Source organism: Loxodonta africana, chromosome 4 (assembly GCF_030014295.1).
Source record: "Loxodonta africana isolate mLoxAfr1 chromosome 4, mLoxAfr1.hap2, whole genome shotgun sequence".
Taxonomy (NCBI): domain Eukaryota; kingdom Metazoa; phylum Chordata; class Mammalia; order Proboscidea; family Elephantidae; genus Loxodonta; species Loxodonta africana.
The window spans coordinates 133,145,119-133,169,199 of NC_087345.1; the positions used below are offsets into that span (position 1 = coordinate 133,145,119).

The window sequence follows — 24,081 nt, forward strand, 5'->3', positions numbered from 1 at the left end:
CTTCTTTGTTCGGTTAGAGAAGTTTAGTTATGTCAATTGTTCATCATTATTTCATAATACTGTCTTTTCTCAAATTTTCTTCTTGACTCAGGAAGTTTTGGGAACAGTGTTGCTTAATTTCCCAGCATGTAATGGTTTCTAGCTATGTTTTCTTGTTAATTAGTAAGTTGATTTCACTGTGATCAGGGGAAATGCTCTGTATGAATCAATTATCTGAAAGTTTTGGGCCCACCATATGCTCAATTCTGGAAAATGATCCCTGTACATTTAATAATGTGAATTCTTTCATCGTTGGGTTCAGTGCTCTAAAAATTATTTTGTAGTTAAATTTGTTGATAGTGTTTTTTACATCTACTATCTTCTTCCACATTTTTTGTCTAGTTGATCTATCTGATATTAAAAGAGTTTTGTTAAACACCATTTTGATTATGAATTTATTTCTTCTTGCAATTTTGTCAAGTTGTTTTACTTTATATATTTCAGAGCTATTTCTCACATCTTCTTGGATTTTGATGTCTATAATATCTTCATTAAGGATTTGCTCTACTATAATCATTAAAAATTCCTCATTAACTCAATTAATGCACCTTGCCTTAAAGTCTACTCTGTGTGATATTAGTATAGAAATATCAGCTTTCTTTTAGTGTTTGCATAATGCACACATATAATTTCCCATCATTTACTTACAACTTTCGGTTACCTTCATATACAAATTGAGTAGATTGCAAGCAGCATATACTTGAAATTCTGTTGTTTTATCTAGATTCATTTTTACTTCAATTATTTAATCCGTTTACTTTAGATGCAATTACCAAGACAGGATGTTAATCTCTACCATTTACTTTCAACTGACCCACCTGATTCCTGTTCCTTTTCCTCTTTTTCTGGCTTCTTCAGGCTAAATTTTTGATTAGTATTCTGGATTTTCCACTTTTCCTTTGATTTTCAGCAGCTTTACTATACTGTGCCTAGATGTGGGAGTTTTTACATTCTTCTCAGGGCTCTCTAAGCTTCATGAACACTTGGATTGATATTTTGTATCCATTTTAGAAAATTCTGATCCATTACCTCTTAAGATATTACTTCTGCCACCTTCTGACTCTCTCTCTCCTCTCCTCCCATATTTTCTCCCCTTCTCTGATTTCCTCTCCCCTTCCTTCTATGACTTCAATTCTGTGTGTTAGACCGATTAAACTTGTCCCAAATGTTATTCTCTGTTCTTTTTCTACTCCTTTTCCCTGTTCCAGTTTAGAAATTTCTTGTTAATCTGAATTGTAAGACATTAATTCTGTCTTCTACTATGCCTGAAATGCTTTTAAACCTATCCATTCAATCCTAAACATTTTGTTTTCTGTTGAGGCTGTTCCTTTCATGATTCTTATATACAATACAATCTGTTCTGATTTTCCGTCTTTAACCTGTTTTTTCTGTCCTTTTCTCCAGGTACCTGAACACATTGATCACAGTTAAAATCCTAATGTGCTAACTCCAATATCTTTTTTCATCTTCTACCTTCCCTTAAATTCTCTTTTTCACTTTGTTGATTTGTCATGTGATCCCATCTCTTCACATGCTATGTAGTTGTTCTAATTCAATGTTAGAAATTGTATATAAAAACATCTGAAAAGATTCACTTTTTTTTTCACTAGGCAGACAGGGCAGGGGATGCTAATTACCCAAGTATCTAAATTCAACACAGAATTCATCTGGAGCCAGTCTTGAAGGAAGTCTACCTCTGGTTCACCTCTGTTCCTATATCATGGGATTTCAGGGCTTTCAACTGAAGTGAAGTATCTTTGTTTACTCAGCAGCAAGAGAATGAAGAAATACCCACTCTGCTTTCCAAGGTGTTTGACTTAGTTCTTTGGCCTCCTTCCTTTCTAGCTTTAATGCTGGGCAAATATGTGAAAACATGCCATGTTGATAATGGCCTCAATTCTCCAATTTTGTCACCCCACACACGTGTAACCACCAAATTTATACTGGTTTCTCTGTCCCAACAGCAAGCATCTGTCTTTCCTATGCCCAGATTCTCAGCCATTAGCCTTTACACTGAATTGGGAAATTGAGAGAAAAAGAACCTCTAGATACTTGGCTAAACTCTGAAAGCTCTTCATTCCTTGCAATTTTAGCATATTTAGTTCATGATACTTCCACAAATGTCAGATGTCTTTGATTTTCTTTATATCTACCAGCTTTCTTAGTTTTATCCAATAGAAGCATGAGACTTTTGTGAACTCTATTCTTTATGGAAGCAAAAGTTCTAAATTCGAATCTCGCTTCCCTGTTAACTTAAAGTTCAGCATTGATGGAAATTATCTGATTTCTTTTTTCATCAACTTTCTTATGTGTAAAAAGGAGAGAATAACAATACAGTGTGTCCAAATTGTTGTTCAAGTGAATTCAGAGCAGGAATATAATCTAACTTGGCTCTGTGGTGGGGGTTAGAATTACATTTTTTGTTTCTCCCAGAGTACACAGAATTCTACCTTTGAATAATAGCAGCTCCTGATGTGAAGTCCAAGCATAGATCAGGTTTGGTGGAGATGGAGCAATACTCTGTGATTCCCATGGAATTCTGGCCAATATCAATATCATCCGACATCATCTCTCATCTCACCAATCTACTCAAGAGGAGCACATTGTTTGAAATTAAGTAGCCAGATCTGGAGTCTGAAGCCTAGATCATAAGTGAAGTGTTCTAGGGTAAACTAAGGCCTTTCTCATGGTGCATTCGCTCCTCAGGCCTGAATGATGACAAAAAAAAAATCTGATTGGCCATGGGTCTATTGCTGCTACCTGAGGCTACTGATGGGCCACCAGAATTCCTGCCTGTATTCTCTTGGCTCTAATTTCTACATCAATGACTTCTCGCTCCCAGGTCAATGGCATTGTGCATGTGGTTTGCAGGAAATCAGTCCAGTTGCTGAACCGTGACAGTGACTCTGTGACTGAGCTCCCTGGCACTACTCATTCAAAAAGACACCGCAAACTGCTCTGGGTAGAAATTGTGACATTTCTAGTATATTCTTCTCAGATCCTGCCCAGAAATCCACAAATCAGAAGGTTGACACTAATAGGACCAATATAACAGCTTCCATCTCGGAACACACACTAGATTATTTCATTCAAATTTGTTTTTTCTTGTCTTCAATCCTACTGACCTCCAATCATGTTGTTTCTGCAGGAAACCAGACCCAGCTGCTGCCTAGGTGCAACGACTTCATCTCTGACCCAAATGGCTCTGCAGTGTCAGAGTACAATGCTAACAACTGCTCAGGTGAGGGGTCCCAAAAAAACAGATGGCCTTTCTCATGTCTGCTTAAATTCCCCTATTGACATCACTCTCTCTCCTCAGAGACCAGACAGCTCCGCCTGGTGAATGGAGGCAGCCGCTGTGCCGGGAGAGTGGAGATCTTTTACCAGGGCTACTGGGGCACCATCTGTAATACTAACTGGGACATGAAGGATGCCCACGTTGTGTGCAGACAGCTGGAGTGTGGATGGGCCCTCAGTATCATGTCCACAGCTCAATTTGGTGTGGGATCAGGGCCTATCTGGCTGGAGAAATTGCAATGCACAGGAAAGGAGTCCTACGTGTGGATGTGCCCTTCCCAGGGCTGGGGGCAGCACTACTGCTCTCACAACCAGGATGCAGGAGTCATCTGCTCAGGTATGCTCATTGCATTGTCCACCGGCTGGGAGAATGGAAAGTTCATGACAATCAAGTACTGAAATCTTGGGGAATAAGTAATGAATAAACCAGAAAGGTCAGAGACATCCCGGTAGTCACTGATGGCCCAAAGGAACTAAGGATGATGAGCTTCATTTACTTTCGGCTTGCAAGTCTCAACCGCTGCTCTTTCCTTCTCCAGAGGTCTTACATGACAAGACAGCATGTTCTAAAATCATCCCAATTAAAATCAAGTTTTATAACTTTCTTTTTTATAATTTATTTTCTATGAGAGTGAACATTTGCAGACCAACATGCACACTTCCTTTGTGACAGTGAGTCTGTAGGAGGGAGGAACAAGAATAAGGAAGTACTTTCCTCTCACTTCTGAGGACCCAGTTGAATTGAGACTGTCTGTACATATAGAGTGAGACACTGTTGTGAACTGAGTTAGTAGAAGTAGAGCATAGGGAACCCCATTTATTAAATCAGAAAAAAGAATTTATAGATTTATGTTATATTTTGACTCTCCTTTGCAGATTCAGACATAAGTAATCATAGCTCTTTGGCTGGAAGGACCAGAGAACTGTAGATGAAATGCTCTGAGTCACAGGGCTCTCCTTCCAGAGCTGCTAGAAAAGATTCTCTCTCCCTTTTATCCTTCAAAACAACATCCATATAACCTCCGATTTTGGAGGTACACTCAGCCATCCACTTGCAAGTCAGTGGTAGATGCAATAAATATTAGTTGGTATATTTTGTGGTACGAGATTGTAGAGTTTATACCTGAAGCCTCCAATGATGTAACAGAAGTGCAATTGGCTGTTTTATTGGACTGAGAGTAAGGAGACAAGTACATTTTTTGAAGAAGGTGGAAGAGGCGTATAGTAGCTGGGGGTAGGTGGCAATGGAAGCTGACAAAGGACACATAAGGTTTTCTGAGTAGTACTGAGAGCACAGTTGAGTAATGGACAATGCCAACTTCCCATTTATGTGAATTCCGTATGGACAGTTGTAGGAACAGAGAAAACTGAGTGGTAAGATTGACGCATCCTTGACATGTGAAAAAAAATTGGAACTGTTTACGAAAGGCTCCTAGTGATGAAATTTGATTAAGCAACTTGCCTAAGAACACAGGGCATCCATACTTCAAGAGGCTTGACAAGGATATGTCTGACTGTAATTTTCATTTTGGCTTAGAGATTAATTCATATAAATTAGTAGCTCTCTGTGGGAGCATGTTTCCCTTTCTTTGTGCAATCTTGGTCTCTCATAAACTTATCACTGGGATTGAAACTCTATTTGTTCTTCTCTACCACTAGAAATGATCTCCACAAAGATATGAAACAAGGCAAACTGATAAGATCTTTGTGTTTTGAATAAAACAACACGAAAGTGGATGCTCAATATTGCCTTCAGATACTGTTCTCCTCCCTCAATATCATACCTTTACAAAAAGTCCAGAGATGGTAGCTTGGAAGCCTGCCCTCTCTCCCCCATTTTCACTATTTCCTTCTCAGAAGCTCAATTTTTGCCAACTCTAGACCTCCAGGAACCACTCTCCATGTCACTTTTATGCTGATGACCTCAGGCTTTCAGGCATGAATGGGCAGGCACAAGAGTATGGGACAAGTTTGATCTTCAAGGATGATACTTTGATCTTTGCTGATTTCTGATTGGCTAAACACCACATCCCATGGAAACATTTCCAGCAACTCATGCCATCCAGTGCTCTGTTCCAGACAGAATACTAGGAGGACACACTGATGGATGAGCAGGTAGTGGATACAGAGACAGGTGAGGCTTATGGTCAGAGGCCCTGAGAGTTCCTTTGGATGCAGATGAGCCCCAACTACAAACAGGATAGAAGAGACAGTCTTGGTCAGAGGAGAAGAATAAAGATGTAGCCTAGATGTAAGATGATGAAAATCAGCCTGGTCATCCCTGCTCTCTTGCATCCATAGAAAAAATCCAACCCTAAAGCTCTAACAGTGAGAGGAGGTAAAAGAGAATATTTCCTCTGGCTACAATACAAGCAGCAACTACTGGAAACTGGAGATCTCACAGGTCAGGCACAGGTACACAAAGCACAGTTTCCAGAAGGCCTGGCCCCTGTGATCCCTACTGAGACTTAGGTAGATGCCTCTCTTGCAAATGGACTGAGTTTAGAAAATGGATGCCATCTCTGTGAGGCAGTGTAGAGGTGAAGCAAGGAGAATGGGACAGGACATATACTTAACCCTGCACCTAAAGGAAGAGGGAATGTTGTACAGGCATCTGGGATGTGGAGCTATCAGTGAGAGATATCAAACGGGGACAGAAGAGCATAAGTCTGGATGCCAACCATAGTCTCTAACTCTGCCCTTGGACAAAGCACTCAACCTCCCAGGTTCTGTCCTCTCTGGTATAAAATAAGGACATAATACTTGGATATCCCCAATATTATTTACAGCTTCTAAAGTTTTTTGATCTTTAATCTTTGGGATATTTGACAAGTACAATTCTGAGAGAGAATACTAGGAAGGTGAGACGTGGAGACCATTCTGTTAAAAAGTCAGAGAGTCAGAGAACTTTCTTTGCTTAGAAAAAAATCAGATCCCCAGGCCTCAGCTGGGAACTGCCTATCTTTCTGTCATTCCTAGAAAAAAAAAAAAAAAATAGGAGAGGCCACTAAAGAGGCCTTTTGTGGCCATGTGACAAACACATACACAGGCATCTTCAGTCCTTCTCGCCCCAGTCGCCAAACCTGGGGTCTTAGACCCACTAGAGAAGAATCATGTTTTGTTTGGTCTGGGCCCCAGTGGCTTCCTCCTTTTAGACTAAAAAAGAGGCTGTGTCTGTATCTCTTCAAATTTATGAAACAAAGACTTGAGCCTAGCTTTCTAGAGTGCGGGATGCAGATTTCAAATTTTAGATATTTTGTTACTTTCATTTTTGCTATGGCCCTTTAGAGTTTCTGTGGTACTAGGTTAAAAGTATTAATTCTAACTTCAGCCATCCTTGGGGTGAAACTGCTTTTCCTCTGCCTACTCCTTCTACCTACAAATGTGTCCAGTTTTTCACATCAGGTCAGGAAGAGTTAATTCCATTAAAAGTATAAGGATCTGGACAGTAACCACCAGCGTAATCCAAGCTTCTTCCTGAGATGAGTCTCCTCAGGGAGTCAGTCAGGATTTCAGTGAGAAGATGTACTTCAATCAGGCTCCTCCTTGACCCCTTATGTGTAGAGAAGCTTCACTTACCTTCAAATGAAAATACAGATGGAATCAAACAATTGGAGGTTGTCTCTGGTGCGCCCAAAGTCTATTTTATCTCAGATAAAGACATTTACAGAATCGCTTCATTATTCTTCAGTTCTCACTAACAGTGCAAGTCTTGTGCAGATACTAAAACATCATAGACCAATGAAAAAATTTCTGTTACCTCACAGAGATGAATAACTTTAATTAATATGGAAATATGGGGGCATGTCAGATGACATGATGAAAATTTTTATGTTAATGGGAAACCCCTAGAATGAGCTTTCTTAGAATCAACTCTGATATTTTTCAGAGTATATATGTAATTTTTTTTTCCCCAGTATCTTATGATTTCACTATTGACAGGTATAAACTTTAGGGATCTGCATGAAGTTGGGATCTGCTTTTATTATTTTTAAACCTATCCCTATGTTTTCCAACACTATTTATTGCTAATCTATCTTTTCTAATGATTTAAAATACTCCTTTATCCAAATACTAAATATATACACATGTGTATATACACATCTTTGAATCTAGTACTACATATTTTTATTCTGGTCTATTAATTTTAATGTTACACTGTTCTTTCAATAGTTTAAATTTTCCTTAATGTTTTTATATCTCATTGTGCATATCTTACCCCTTCCCATCAGCCTTCTTGTTTGTAAATTTTATTAAAATTTTCCCGTAGTTGTTCTTCCACATGAACATTAAGATCATGTGGAACATGAAAAAGAATTAATAATTTCGATATTGACCTGTATCTTATTAAATATGTGCATTTGTTAAAGAAAACCAAAAACAAAAAAAGTTTACCTTTCTTTTCAAAAGAGAAGACCTTTTAAATCCTTCAGAAAAAGACTTAGTTCCATTCGTGTAGACCTCACATTTTTCCTAGTAAATTTATTCTCATACATTTGGTAGACCTATCCCATTTCTCCTGACAAGCATCTCTCCCTTTGGGGATTCACCCCTCATGATCTGCACTGTGACTAGGTGATGTGCTCATTTGTAATATTCCACTTTCCCTGTCACAGGGCTGGGTCCATAACACAGGTGGGGCCAATAGGAGACCTTGCCCAGAATTTACTCACTTCTTGCAGATCTAAGCAGCAAGGTACACATCCAGAGAATGTCAGTGTCCACAGTCTCAGTAGGGTAGAGAGGGCTTTTCAGAAGAATAAAGACAAATGAAAAGGAGAGATTAGAAAGGAACATCTGGAAGGAATGTTCTGGAAGCATTTGGTTCTCCTTCCTCAAGCTTTCCCTTTGGGGGCTCACCTTTTTGGTGAGCTATGACATCTTTGAGAACCAAATCTATGTGAGTTAGGTTTCTGACATTTGTAGAGTCACTAGGTGGTACAGACAGTTAAGTGCTTAACTACTATTCAAACTGTTGGCAGTGCCAAAAAGAAAGGACTGTCATTCTGCTTCCAGAAGGTTACACCTTGAAAACCCTAAGGAGGACAGTTCTACTGTATAACATATGAGGTTGCTGTAAATCAGAACCCACTTGAAGACAACTGGTTTGGGTTTTTGGATTTGTTTTTGTTTTGTTTTCTTTCATTGGCAAAGGAGAGAGTCCTAAATAATATACCCTGCATTGTATTTTACATTTAATGTTGAGATAAAAACCTCAGACAGTGAGCTTGCATTGCATTGAGTCTCAAACCTGAAAGCAACAGCTTCTAGTGCAAATGCTGTTTACAATACAGAGGAAGAAGACAGGTGCCCCTCGTTTGAGGATAACACAGAAAATAGTCATTCCAGGTATGTCTGACCATTTCAGGCCTTCCTAATCATGCTCAACCATCATGGATCCATTCTCCAGGACCCAGAGAGCATCTTCAAGATTCAGAAAGAAAGGCCACTCTGACCAAAGAAATGATAATTTCATATCCATACAGTGCAGGTCTAGAGGCACCACAGCATTCAAACTTCTGGAATTGCATGATTATAAATTGAAAAGACAGAATGATAAGTATGATAAGAAGTAATACATTCCCATATAGCCAAAGGCATATATAGAAAAGTGTACACTAAACCAGTGGTATCATTTACCTCAGGCATCTGGAATGAAGAATTGAAAGGGGAATAATTTTTTTCTCTAGATTCCTATATACTTTTAACATACTACAATTAATATGTATTTTTTGCAGTTAAAACAAATGAGGTTTTAAAACTATAATAAAGAACACATTTAATTGAAGACCTTGGTGGATCATAGTACTTTAATATCCTTTTTTTTTTTTTAATTTGATGCAATAAGGAGATCTTGGTTTGTGAAAACACTATACACCTGGACCTGAAACACCCAGACTGTGTACCGTTTACACGTCATTGTTTGCAACACAGTTCTTCAATCACTGAGAATAACAGATAGGGACTGCCTCTGTGTGGAGTTGATAATGACTGACATTTCTGAGCCATATATTTTTCAAAAAAATCTGTTCCAGAGATTTTGGACACAAAATATTTCATAATATAGTGCCTAGAATATAGCAAATGCTCAATAAATGTTCACTAGATAAGTGAATAGATTGCTGGGTTGACAGTGATGCTGCACTAGGGTCACCTCAGGAACTCTGACCAGGACAAAGCTTGATAACCAGTCAATGCCCTGAGAAAATCCATCATATGAATTTCACTCTAATCCTGGCCTCTCAGGCTATAAGAGTAGAAGGGTAAAGCCATGAGCTGCACGGGGTAATCCACCTCTTTCCTAGAAATGCCTCCAACTTTCATCAATGGAGATGATTTTAAAGTCCCTTAAGGATTCTACATTATACTGGAAATCGGTGTCCAAGACACAGATAATATACAACGCGAGGGGGCTCTGATCAGATATCCCAGTAAATTCACTCAGATAGATAGAACTTAGCAAAGATGTTGCTATCTGAAATAAGCCATTGTATCAATCTTCTTGAAAGCTGGAGTGTACCATTTGCTTCTTAAAAGAAAAAGAAGGTAATGAGAATGAAGAAGAGTTTGAGTACCTGTCTAAAAAAAAAGAAAAAAAAAGGCAGTAGTAATTCTGATATAGTCATGTACACCTGTTGTTCCTCAACGGCAGTCCTGATACTAACTCCTAATTTCGAGGTGGAACTGAGAGGAAACCAGAGCATGCAGAAAATGAGATGTGGCTGTATCCACAGGCAGAGCTTGTAACCATTCAACTCTCTTCTGTTCTGGCTGGGGGATGGGTTATTAGCATACATGACCCTGGCCAACAATAACAACAGCTGTTTTTTTATGCTACCTCTGCAGACCTCACACACAGTGCTGCTTCAGAGAGTTCTATCCTGATGAGCGTGAGATCTTATTGATAAATCAGCATATATATGAATATCTAATATGTGCCAAGAGACCTGCTGGTACAGTCGTTCATTGTTCCGCCAATAACTGAAAGGTCTAAGTCAGAATCCACTCTATGGCAATAGGTATTGTATGGAAACTAAAGCCTGTTAGGTAAAAAGTGCTTTGATTAGAATGAGAAGCCTATGACCAACCTCCCAACAAACCAGACAGGGGTCCTAACCTAAGCCTGTTTGGGGAGGTGGAGATGGGTAGATAACGAGCAATACGAACATCATCTTCTCTCTCACCTTTTAATAGATTAATTTTTCTCATCAATCTTGTATGTATGTGTCAAGCTTATTCTCCAATTCTAATTCCTGAGATATCATTTCTATTCTTTCCCACTCTTGGCAGCAGATTTTTATTCTGTTAGAACACTCTTTCTGAAATTCTGCTATCATGCATGCCTCAATGTTTGCATACCTATGCAATCAGGGTCCATCAGAAGAAATAATTCTAGCAATGCATAAATAATCATCAGCACACTCAGGAGTCAGACCATCGAACAAAGAAAAATTGTTCTTTATGATTTGGGTTGTTGGTTTTTTGGTTTCCTTTTTTTTTCTTTTTTTGTTTTCTTTTTCCTTGAGTTACCTTTTATCCTTTCATTCTATTCAAAATCTTATCCTTGCATGGCCAAACCATAATCTTTTCTTTGGCGTCTCTCTTTCAGTATCAAAACCTCATCCACTCCCATCTTTCCCTGCCACACACTCACCCACACTCCCCTTCTACAGGAGATGCTTCCCTTTTTATTTTCTTTTCTATCCATCTGTATCTTTTAAGATTTTTTTTCTTGTCAGAAGTGAGACAAATGGAAAAGGTGATGGATGGAATGACCAAACAATGATGAAATATGTTTAAAACTTATTTACTAAGTATTTTTCTGAAACATTTATGTCTTTCATTCATTTTGAAGCTTTTGCAATTTAGAAGTCTTCAAATTATGGCTTGTCTTGGATCAAGTAGACACATGAGACTATGAAGGCAGCTCCTGTCTGGAGGGGAGATGTGAAGGAAGACGGGGACAGAAGCTGGCTGAATGGACACAGAAATACAGGGTGGAGAGAAGGAGTGTGCTGTCTCATTAAGGGGAGAGCAACTAGGAGTATATAGCAAGGCGTATATAAGTTTTTGTATGAGAGACTGACTTGATCTGTAAACTTTCACTTAAAGCACACTAAAAAAAAATTTTTTTTAATTATGTCTTGCTCTCTGCTTCCTTACACTCACTCTTCTTTTTCACAGCATGCCAACTGCTTATCAGTATCACACAAGTAGTAAAGGAATACAGACTTAGCACAATTGTAGGATTAAAAAACATCAATCACTGTCACCCTGTACATTTGCTAAGACTCACATATTTGGATGAAAATCCCTATTATGAAGTGGTCCACAAATTCACCTGTCTCACGTAGTCCCACTGAGAACTCACTCTCTTGCAGATTGACCAGCAAACCCTAGGATTTCAAGACAGATATCTAGAGCCACCAACCCCCCTCCCATCAACACTCCTATGTCTCTGAGATTCCTTAACATCCAGACTCATCTGTGGACAACTTCATTTCTGCTTAGAACACCTAAGAAATTTTTGGATTTTTTTACCATCAAAAATTATCAGAAAAATAAAATGGAAGCTATAAAAGTGGACTAGTTATAATGTCTGTATTTCTTCTCTTCAGCCATCTCTCTGTCTGCAATTTGGCATGCATTTATGCATCCAGCCCTCATGGTTTTCCCAATCTTCAGTCCCTTGAGGATGGGAAGGGAGAGAAACATGATCAGAATTCTACCCCAGACTTCTCAGGATGGCCTTCTAACCTTGTCTGGCTAATAGGTCTCTACTATGTCTTAGCCCATGCTTCTTTTTTACCTCTGGGTTAGTTCTGCGTTTCATGCCTCTGCACCCAAGTTTTAATGCTCACCTACTGTGGAGTTTCCTTGGTCTCCGTAGGTCCCAGGACCCAACATGAGGAATTTATGTCTTCCCAAAGTGCATGTTCCAAGGATTCAGTCATTCTGAAATGATGCTTCAAATCCTTCCTGGGTTTCTCTTCAGAAACATTCTAATGGAGGTCCCATTTTAATGCCAAAAGTTGAATTCTCTCCCATGCCCCATCCCTGGGAAAAGAAAAGCTTTCACATCATTACCTGTAACATGGCTTTTCCAAATGCCAAGTCAGCATCATGAACACTCACTGGGTTTGTTTTTTCTCCCTTAGGGTTTGTGAGTCTGGTTGGAGGGAATGGACGCTGCTCAGGGCGAGTGGAAGTGAATTCAGGAGGAGACTGGTCTCCAGTGTCTGATGTGAACTTCACGTCCCCTACAGCCCAGGTCATCTGTGCAGAACTGGGGTGTGGCAAGGCTGCATCTGTCCTGGGGAACATATCTTTCAGAGAGGCTAATGAACAGGTCTGGACTGAAGTGTTTCAGTGTGAGGGGCAGGAGCCTGAGCTCTGGTTCTGTCCCAGGAAGCCCTGTCCTGGAGACACTTGTCCCCATAGTGGGGCGGCCCACATTGTCTGTTCAGGTGAGACTGACAGCAGAGCTTTACCCTGCCTACATATTCTGTTGGGGTAAGAAAAACATGTCGTTTTGCTGAAACCCTGTCTTCTTTTACCAGAGTACACAGAAGTCCGGCTCATTAAAAATGGCAGCTCTCAGTGTGAGGGACAAGTGGAAATAAATATTTCTGGAGTCTGGAGACCACTATGTGCCTCCCACTGGGACATGGCCAATGCCAATGTTGTTTGTCATCAGCTCAAGTGTGGAGTCGCCATCTCTATCCCAGTGGGAGCATACTTTGTGGAAAGAAAGGATCAGATCTGGAAACACCAATTTCACTGCTCAGGAGTCGAGTCCTTTTTGTGGAATTGCCCTGTGACTGCCCTGGGGACTCCTGAGTGTACCCAAGGAAACACAGCCTCTGTGATCTGCTCAGGTAAGAGAGATGTAAGGGCTCAGTGGTACTCAGGAGCTCCTGAGTGAAATGTCCCAAAGAGCAGAGTGTAGAAAACCTAGCTTCAAAAGTAAGATATTCTGCCCTGAAATATTGTTCTTCTCATTGTTCATTCATCTTTCAGGTCAGGGTAAGGAGTGTTCATAGAGATAATATTTTTTTAAACATAAACATTATTATTTAAGTATAGCTGTGATGGCTAAGATTGTGTGTGTTAAGATTGTGTGTGGCTGGGTCCTGATTCTCAGTGTTTTGGCAGTTGTGTGATGTTGGGGTCACTTCACTGTTGAGATTTAATATGTGATCACCCTCCTCATGGGATCTGCTGTGAGTAGCCAATCAGTTGGAGGGGCATTTCCTTGGGCATGTGGCCTGCATCCAGTGTGGGCAGATGTTCTGGCAAGGTTCAGGGGCTTTTGCACCTTCTGGATCCTGCAGCTGGCTCCTGTTCATCTGACCTCTGGTTCTTGGGACTTGAGCTAGCAGCTTACCCGCAGTCTTGCCTACCAATCTTGGGTTCACCAGCCGCTGTGGCTCTGTGAATCAGGAGAACGCTCTATGTGGACCCATGGACTTGGGACGTTACAGGCTCTACAACCTCGTGAACCACTTACTTGATATAAATCTCTCTCTACGTATACATATTAATATGCTTTACTGGTTTTGTATCTCTAGAGAACCCAGCCTAAAACAGTAGTTCATAGAGAAGCAAGTATAAATAATAAGTTCATGGCTCAATGAATTTTAATAACATGAACACATTTGTGTAACAACAGCCCAGATTAACAAAGAGAACATTGGCAGCACCCCAGAAGCCCCCCTCACACACCGCCAATGGCTGTGCCCTCTTCCTCTCCAAAGAAAACCACTCTGTTAACTTCTACTGTCATAGAATATTTTTGCCAGTTTTTTAACTTTATGTGAAATTATGAAGTATATTCTATTTTGTGTTTAACTTCTTTGACTCAATATTACGTTTGTCATTCATCCATGTTGTTGTTTACAGCAGTGCTGTAATATTATTGTGTAGTGTGTCCCATTGAATAACCACATGACAATGTATTGATCCATTCACCTGATGGTGGTGATTTGTTTCCAGTCCTTTGTGGCAAATAATGATGCTACAAATAATTGTGATGATGACTTTTGGTGCAAATATGTATATATTATTTTGAGGGCTTGCTGTTGTTGTTGTTGTTACGTGCCATCGAGTTGGTTCTGACTCATAGCGACCCTGTGCACAACAGAACGAAACACTGCCTGGTCCTACGTCATCCTCAAAATCGTTGTTATGCTTGAGCTCATTGTTGCAGCCACTGTGTCAATCCACCTCGTTGAGGGTCTTCCTCTTTTCCGCTGACCCTGTACTCTGCCAAGCATGATGTCCTTCTCCAGGGACTCATCCCTCCTGACAACATGTCCAAAGTATGTAAGACACAGTCTCGCCATCCTTGCCTCTAAGGAGCATTCTGACCGCACTTCTTCCAAGACAGATTTGTTAGTTCGTTTGACAGTCCATGGTATATTCAATATTCTTCGCCAACATCACAATTCAAAGGCGTCAACGCTTCTTCAGTCTTCCTTGTTCATTGTCCAGCTTTCACATGCGTATGATGCAATTGAAAATACCATGGCTTGGGTCAGGCGTACCTTAGTCTTCAGGGTGACATCTTTGCTCTTCAACACTTTGAGGAGGTCCTTTGCAGGAGATTTGCCCAATGCAATGCGTCTTTTGATTTCTTGACTGCTGCTTCCATGGCTGTTGATTGTGGATCCAAGTAAAATGAAATCCTTGACAACTTCAATCTTTTCTCCGTTTATCATGATGTTGCTCACTGGTCCAGTTGTGAGGATTTTTGTTTTCTTTATGTTGAGGTGCAGTTCATACAGAAGCTGTGGTCTTTGATCTTCATTAGTAAGTGCTCCAAGTCCTCTTCACTTTCAGCAAGCAAGGTTGTGTCATCTGCATAATGTAGGTTGTTAATGAGTCTTCCTCCAATCCTGATGCCCTGTTCTTCTTCATATAGTCCAGCTTCTCGTATTATTTGTTCAGCATACAGATTAAACACGTATGGTGAAAGAATACAACCCTGAGGCACACCTTTCCTGACTTTAAACCAATCAGTATCCCCTTGTTCTGTCTGAACAACTGCCTCTTGATTTGAGGGCTTAGCTCTTAGCTTTTTCTTTTCATTCTCTTAGTGGTGTTTTTTGATGGGCTGAGTTCCTAATTTTAATGAAGTGCAATTTTTCAACTTTTTCCTGTACACTTAGTGCTTCTATAATTCAAGAAAACTTACCCCAAGATAATGAAGATATTCTCCTACAGTATCTTATAGAAGTTTGATTATTTTTCTTTTGCATAAAATTATGCAATCCTTCTGTAATTTATTTCTGTATATGGTATAAGACAGGAGTCAAATTTCATATTTTTATATGGATATCCAATTAACTCAGAATCCTTTCCCAACAATTCTTTTCCCCACTGCAGTGCCACCTTTGTCATAAACAGTATCCATGTAAGTTTGAGTCTTTTCTAGACTCTCTATTCTGCTCCATTTTATCATTTGTCTATCCTTGCACTAATATCACACTTCTTAATTTATTGTGACTTTATTTTTTTGGTTTTTATAGTAAGTCTTGATATGTAGTAAAGTAACTCCTCTAGCCTTTTTACAATTCTTCCTGAATGTGTTTTGGCCATTCTTGGTCTTTCGGATTTCCATATAAGTTCTAGAATCAGCTTGTCATTTTTCACAAAAAAAAAAAGGGAGAAAGAAAGCAGGGTGATATTTTGGTTGAAAACCAAAAAACATGTTGCCATTGAGTCAATTTGATTCCAATACATAGTGACCCTATAGGACAGAGTAGATCTGCCACCATAGGGTTTCCAAGGCTGTAAATCATTATGGGAGCAGGCTGCTACATCTTTCTCCTGCAGAGCAGGTGGTGGATTCAAACCACCAACCTTTCATTTAGAAGCTGAACGCTTAACCACCAGGGCTCCTGTTTTTGGTTGAAATTAGATTTAATCTACAGGTGAAATTGGAGATCATTGGTTTGACAAGATCAAGTCTCCCAATTCATCTATATGGTACCTTCACTTAAAAAAAAAAAAACTTAGGTCTTCTTTAATCCTTTAAAGGTCTTGCACATCTTTGAATAGGTTTTCTCCTATCCTATGTGTTTTATGCTTTTGATGTTATCTTAAGTAGGATAGATTTTTATTTTATCATCGTATATTTTTACTATTTAAGAATAAAATTGATTTTGAATATTTTTTTATTTTGAGCTTGTGTCCAGCAATGTTAGCAATAGAAGTATTACTTCTAATAATCTAACAATAGATTCTTTGGGGTTTTCTGCATTCGTGCATTTTCTGCGATCATATAACCAAAAAAAAAACCAAACATATAGTCTACAAATAATTTTCTTCCTTTCCAATTCTTATGTTTTTATTTCTTTTTCTTGCCTTATTGAGTGATTTTTGATCTCTAGTAAAATAGCTAACAAAAATGGTATGGTATTTCTTTTTTCTGCTTTCTTTGTGTTTGGATTGATATTCTTTTACTTTCCAGATATGAATGCTTATATCAATGATGTTCAACTTTTCTTTTTTTTTTATCTTATCTATTGAGGCTATAAATTTGACTCTAATCACAGACTTGGCTGCATTTTATAAGTTTTGATTTGTGGTATGTTATCATTCAGATAAAAATTACTGATTTCCATTGTTTTAATTAGAACATTATTTCTTAGTTTCCAAATAATTGAAAAGTTTCTGGTTAGTGTTTTGTTGTTCATGTTTACATTAATTCCACTGGGGGCACAGAAACTATATGATTTAACATTTTTATATTATCTTATTGCCCAGCTTAAGGTATTTTTTTCATCAACATTTTACCTGCCCTCGAAAGTGTATTTTGTATATATTTCTTGGCTTCAGGGTTTTATATATGCCAGTTAATCAAATTTGTTTATTATATTATTCAAATCTTCCATATACCTATTCATTTTTGTTGGGTTTTCTTTCCATCAGTTATTGACAAGTATATTAAAATTTCTAAATATGATAGTCTATTTCTCTTTTGTGTTTTGTCAGTTTTGCTTCACGTATTTGAAGGCTTGGTTTTAATTACATACAAATTTAGAAGCGTTCTTTCTTTAAGTTAGAGTTTCCCATTTATAACCATAATAGCCATCTTTCTCTCTAGTAACTTTTTTTCCATAAAGGCTATTTTGTAAGATATTAGTATAGCTACACTAAATTTCTTTTCACTGTTTTTTTTTTTTAATCATTTTATATCACTTTTTGTGCCCTGATATTTATTATGGGTCTCTTATAAGTCACATAAAATTGGGTTCTGCTTGTTGGGTTTTGTTTTTAATGCAGTTTGATAATTTTTGAGTATAATGGATATATGTAGTATATTTGTTTAGCTTTACTGCAATCATTGGCATATTTGGAGTAAATATACCATTTTTCTGTAACTTTTTTTTCCTTTCTTGCATTCTTTTGTTCTGACCAAGTATATTTTACTATGGTATTTTCTCCTCCAATAGCTTGTTAACAATACATTTTTTTTTTAATTCTTAGAGTGATTGTCCTTCATTTTAACTACACTTATATTTTAACCTGCACCAAATATTATTTTCCTTGTTTTAATTCCCTTGTATCTATCCTATTGATGTTCTTCATTCCTTCCTACATTACTGCATTCATTTTGCCTTAAAAACACTTTTTAGTCCTACTTTTAGTAAAGGTGTCCTGGGAATGCATTCTCTCCAATTAGTTTTCACCTTCATCTCTTAAAAACCACCACAGATGTTATTAAATTATCCCGCTGTGATTGTGGATTTTCTAATTTTTACTTTTAGCTCTGTCAATTGTGGTTTTATGTATCTAAGATGTACTATATAAGAACGTATCTTTCCACTATGTATCTTACACTCCTTTTTATATTTTCCATTCTTTTGTCTTTGCTGTTTTATTCTGTGTATTCTGATGGGTCTTCCATTTTACTGTTTCTATCTTGTGCTGATCTAATGCATTGTCACACTCTTTGAGTTCTTAATTTCAGTTATTGACTTTTCAGCTCTAGAATGTTCATTTGTTTTTTTACTGTCATTTATCTGCCAAAAATATCCATCATGTCGTTTAATTTCTCGACCATTTCAATCTTTTTTTTTTTTTTTTTTTTTGAAGTCCCTGTTAGATAACTCTAACAGCTGGATACTTGTGAGTTTCTTTCTCATGTGTCCTTTTTCCTCTTGTTTAGTCAAATTTCTTCCTTTATATGGCTGAGTGTTTTGGTTAACAAACATTGCAGGTGAGAAACTGTAGGAATTCTTCCGAAGTAATTTTATTTGGTTTCTTCCAGACATCTGATTTAGAGGTAGATCACTTTTTTTTTTTTTTGTCATTGAAGTGATTAGAAAATGGGCCTCCATCCTTCTGAAGAGTAGTCTACTTTTCATTTTCTCATTTTCCTGTGATACAAGTTTTCTGGATGTTTAACAGGGCTCCTCATTCCTTACAGTCTCCAAATTCTAAAGTGTGTTCCCCCTGTCAGTGAGTCTGCCAAAACTCTGCTAAGCCTTTCGTTTCTCACCTGCTCCCTTTGAATTGGCAAATGCCTCAAGGGGAATGAGGCTCTCACCTCTGCCCTTTGTGTCTCTCTGAGACCGTCATGCTAGAAATGCTTTCTGCCTTGGTTGCTCTGTAATACCTTCAAACAGTGTTCATGTATTCCTGTTTTTCTGAAGTCATCCTCAATGCAATGGTTTTTTTAAACCAGGCATATTTGCCATTGTCAGAAGCAGAACTCTCCATAAAGAAGGTTAACTCTGAAGTTATAAAACCATTACTCTCATGTCAGAGCTTTCATTTCAGACCCGCTCACTAAATTTTTATTTAGATTAACTCAATTTCCTGTTACTTAGCCCTTCTAATCCCCAATCGTGTTGCTTCTGTAGAAAACCAGACCCAGCTGCTGCTCCCATGCACTGACTCCATGTCTGACCCAACAGGCTCTACAATCTCAGAGGAGAGTACAACGAACTGCTCAGGTGAGGGAGTCCCACAGGACCAGAACCCATTCTCATACTTGTACAAATGCCTCCTGTATAAATTATCCGTGCATAAATGCCCCGTTGCCGTAACTCCCTCACCTCAGAAAGCAGATGGCTCCGCTTGGTGGACGGGAGCAGTAGCTGTGACGGGAGAGTGGAAGTCTACCACGAGGGCTCCTGGGGCACCATCTGTGATGACAGCTGGGACGTGAACGATGCCCAAGTGGTTTGCAGACAGCTGGGCTGTGGACAGGCCATCAACGCCACGGTTTCTGCTCATTTCGGAGAAGGGAAAGGACCCATCTGGCTGGATGACCTGAAATGCACAGGAAAGGAGTCCCACGTGTGGAAGTGTCCATCCCGGGGCTGGAAGCAGCACGACTGCAGGCACAAGGAGGATGCAGGGGTCATCTGCTCAGGTCTGCTGTCCATGTGCCCACATTGGGGGAGGCAGTGAGGAGCTCCACAGAGGGTGGGCCTAGCCCCTTGGGGAACATGAGCTGAATTAGCCTGAGGGAAGTGAGCCTGCCATGATGCTTGGTATTCAAATAGCTGTGAATGATGGATTTCTTCCTGCAGTGATTTCATTTAACAAGATTTTTTTTCTAGTGTTCCAGATAAAGGCAGCATGTATATTTCAGAAGTAGTAAAAAAAGAAAACTAAATGGCTTGCAAATCCCCACTCACATTTTGTGTGTATTAGTGCATCTCCCCGAAGCTGATGAATATCTGGAGGGCTCCTTCACCTCACCTCAGTTGTTCCAGTCCCTATAATGAGAGACAGCAGGGCACACGTGATTAAACTCTGATTAAGAAAAGAGATCAGAAAGGAATGTATGAATTCCTTCCAAGTGAGAAGCTCCCCTGCAGTGTCTGAAGATAAGCAGTTCCATCCCCTGGAGATGAAGGATCACAGCACTAAGTCAGCCACACTGGGTCCCAGTGCCCTCATTCTTTCCATCTCTATTTTCAGAGTCCCTGGCCCTCAGGCTGGTGAGTGATGAGCATGACTGTGCTGGCTGGCTGGAGGTCTTCTACAATGGGACGTGGGGCGGTGTCTGCAGAAGCCCAATGGAGCCCACCACCGTGTCTGTGATCTGTAGGCAGTTGGGCTGTGGGGACACTGGAGAGCTCAATGTTTCTGCTGGTATCAGGACAGTCTCTCAGCCTCTTTGGGTGGATGGAATCCAGTGTCAGAAAAGTGACACCACCCTGTGGCAGTGTCTTTCTGATCCCTGGAACGACAGATCATGCTCCCCAAAGGAAGCAGCTCACATCACATGTGCAGGTGACTTATTTATCTGAATTTGGGTAGACTATCCTTTTTTTTTTTTTTTATCCTTATACCATCCTTCAATGTGCTTGTTTTTGCAAATTATATTTTAATGATGTGGCTTAAATTTCAGATTAAGCCTACAAAATGTATCTATCCAAAGAGAATGTCAAATCTTGAAACCCAAACCATAGCATGTTCTGAAAAAAAAAAACGGGGGGGGGGGGTGGTGTTCAGGCCTGACAGCACTTTAAGTTAAAACACCTGGGAGACTGAATAGAAGACATGGGCATCTTGACCTTGTACTGTGTTGGAAACTTAAATTTTGTTCACTGGAGCTTATTACCTCAAATAAGGAAGACAAGAGATGAACCTTAATTTCTAAGGAGTATATTTTAGTTGGAAACACTGGTGGCACAGTGCTTAAGAGCTACAGCTACTAACCAAAAGGCTGGCAGTTCAAATCCACCAGGCCCTCCTTGGAAACTCTATGGGGCAGTTCTACTCTGTCCTATAGGGTTGCTATGAGTCAGAATTGACTCGATGACAGTGAGCTTTTTGGTTTATGTTTTAGTTTGGAAATCCTGGTGGTGTAGTGGTTAGGAGTTCAGCTGCTAGCCAAAAGGTTGACAGTTCAAATCCACCAAGTGCTCCTTGGAAACCCTATGGAGCAGTTCTACTCTGTCCAATAGGGTCGCTATGAGTTGGAATCAACTCGTCATCAACAGATTTTATGTCTTAGTTATCTAGTGCTGCTGTAACAGAAATATCACAAATGGGCGGCTTTAACAAACAGAAGTTTATTCTCCCACAGTCTAGACATCCCAATTCAGGGTGCCAGCCCCAGGGGAAGGCTTTCTCTGTCAGTTCTGGGGGAAGGTCCTTGTCATCCATCTTCCCCTGGTTTAGGAGCTTTTCAGCAAGGCACTCCTGGCACTCTGTTCCCGGCGCTGCTTTCTTTGTGATACGAGGTCTCCCTATCTCCCTGCTCGCTTCTCTCTTTTGTATCTCAAAAGAGATTGTCTCAAGACACAACCTAATCTTGTAGATTGAGTTCTGCATCATTAACATAACTGTCTCCAATCCTGCTTCAGTGACATCATAGAGGTAGGATTTACAACACATAGGAAAATCACATCAGATGACAAAATGGTGGACAATCACACAATACTAGGAATCATGGCCTAGCCAAGTTGACACACATTTTGGGGGGGACGCAATTCAATGCACTTAGCATTTTGCTAAATTCCTATACAGAGAATAGCAATTAATTTTCACAAAAGACTATTAATTAAGTATGATGACAGTCATTATTCATTTGAGGAAACTGATGTTAATAGAGCTTCAGTGATATGCTCAGAGTCTCTTTGCTAACAAGTGCCAGAACTTTATATCCATCCAATATGCCCAGTTCCAAAGCACTGTCCTTTCCAATCTGCAATGCATTTTGTGATGTTCACACTTTCTGAGTTAGGTGATAAGTCTACAGATCTTTACTGGAAGAAGTACAGCTAGAATGCTCCTTGGAAGCAAGGATGGTGAGACTTAGTCTTACATACTTTGGACATGTTATCAGGAGGGACCAGTCCGTGGAGAAGGACATCATGCTTGGTAAAGTAGAGTCAGCGAAAAAGAGGAAGACCCTCAACCACTGTGGATTGACACAGTGGCTGCAACAGTGGGCTCTAGCACAGCAGTGATTGCAAGGATGGCACAGGACTGGGCAGTGTTTAATTCTGTTGCACATAGGCTCTCTATGAGTCAGAATCAACTCAACGGCACTTAACAACAAATTATTTGCAAGGCCCAGTTACACGCATGAGGATAGAAAGCAGGAGAGGATATATGTGTAACTCCTCAGACGATTTCAACCTAATGATAAAGATCTATTGAGTAAATATGTTGGGAAGGACAAGTGACAGATTCTCTGAAGAGGGATGCTTTAGCAAAATCCTAAAAGATGAGCTTTACCTGTTGCCATTGAGTCATAGTCATCAAAGAGAAAAAAGGATAAAAGGATGTTTTGGCCAGAGGAAAAGCAAGTGGAAAGGTCACGGAGTGGGAAAGAGCATGGTGTATTTGAGAAACTGAAAGAAGCCCAAGATGACTGAGCAGGGGGAACATTAGGGAAAATGAAGCTTGATGGCCTGAAGGGGTGGGCAGGAGCCAGAGTTTCTTAGGCTTATGCTGAAGAGGCCAGTGACACAGTCTCCCCATAATTTCTAGAGTTAAAGGACATCTAAACTTCTAGATGCAAAAGATAACTACATATCTTATAAACAACCCTCAGAACAATACCGTCAAGCCTCTCATCCTTACATCAGTCTTCATTAGAAGCCCAAGACTCCAAGTTCACCCTCAAAATCTGGACCCTCATTCTCATGATACTGTGATAATCCCCAAATCTGGCCAGTATGACTCTTTGCCCTCTTGCCCTACTAAAGTAATTTGCTGGTGTCTCTTGATTTTTTTTCTACTGGATATTAACAAATTTCCCTATATCTTTAAGTTTACCTTCTTATTCTAAACAAAGCCTGAGTAGCCCCTAGTGACAGCGCTTTCCCTACAACCTTGCAAATAGAGGCTGTTTACTTTTCATATAATCCACTTTCCTCTAGGTCTAGAAGTGGCATCAGCATCTTCTTTGATCCCCACTGAAACTCCAAATCATTTCTGCTCTGAAATTATTTTTAAATTCACAAATCTTTTGAAATTTATGCCATTCATGTCCTTAGAGTCTTCTACTCACCTGCTGATCATCCTTCGTCATTCACCAAAGATTTCAGAACCAGTCTTGTGTGCTTTCTCTCCATCCTGTTTCTCTCACCGCTATTTCCAATTTCAGCATTTCATGCAGACAACCTATCCAGCTTTCCTCCACCCGTGTTCTGTTATAACTCACGTAATTCTGTATTTCACATTGTTATATATTTTTTTATCATCCATAACTGTACCACTTCAGATATCTAGATTTAAAGTATACTGCATTTGACTATTATCTTTATTTTATCTTAGATAATTCTTCCTCATGGAGACATTCAATCTCTAATGTACCTGCAATATTTTTTCATTACCATCATCCCTCTTGTGCCTGCAATTTCTTGCTCACCTGTTTAAATTTCATGGTCTATTATTGCATTCACTCTCTTGCCACCACCTTTAACTCCCTTGCCACACTTTTCATCTATTGAAACTCACCTAGCTAAACCCCACGGACTGGAAAACTCTACGATCTGCATATCCCTGCCTAGACCCAAGCTATTGGACTATGCTGAAAAAAAGTACACAGCATTTACTGATCTCACTTTAAAGTGAAGAATAAATCCCTACAGGGCAATCAGCATGCCTTATCATTCTGCTATTGTTTTCCTATCCTTCAAATTGCTATTTCATATTTTCTTGTATTACCTCAAATTACCAGTAACTGAATCCACTACTACTCTTAACTGAATCTGCTTCACTTTACTCTGAGAGAATAGAAGTAATTGTACGCAAGCTCTCTCA

The 24,081-nt window shown here is 39.4% G+C and overlaps 1 protein-coding gene across 1 annotated transcript in view; it reads left to right on the top strand.

Annotated features, from left to right (window-relative positions):
* The window catches only part of LOC111750834 (antigen WC1.1-like), a 63,383-nt gene that overhangs the window by 28,333 nt on the left and 10,969 nt on the right, over nucleotides 1-24,081 (top strand). Inside the window, exons 4-10 of the mRNA XM_064285184.1 lie at nucleotides 3,188-3,280; nucleotides 3,359-3,673; nucleotides 12,495-12,803; nucleotides 12,897-13,214; nucleotides 19,209-19,301; nucleotides 19,409-19,723; nucleotides 20,278-20,592. Of these exons, the coding sequence (XP_064141254.1) occupies nucleotides 3,188-3,280; nucleotides 3,359-3,673; nucleotides 12,495-12,803; nucleotides 12,897-13,214; nucleotides 19,209-19,301; nucleotides 19,409-19,723; nucleotides 20,278-20,592 (1,758 nt within the window). The remainder of the gene's footprint in view (nucleotides 1-3,187; nucleotides 3,281-3,358; nucleotides 3,674-12,494; nucleotides 12,804-12,896; nucleotides 13,215-19,208; nucleotides 19,302-19,408; nucleotides 19,724-20,277; nucleotides 20,593-24,081) is intronic.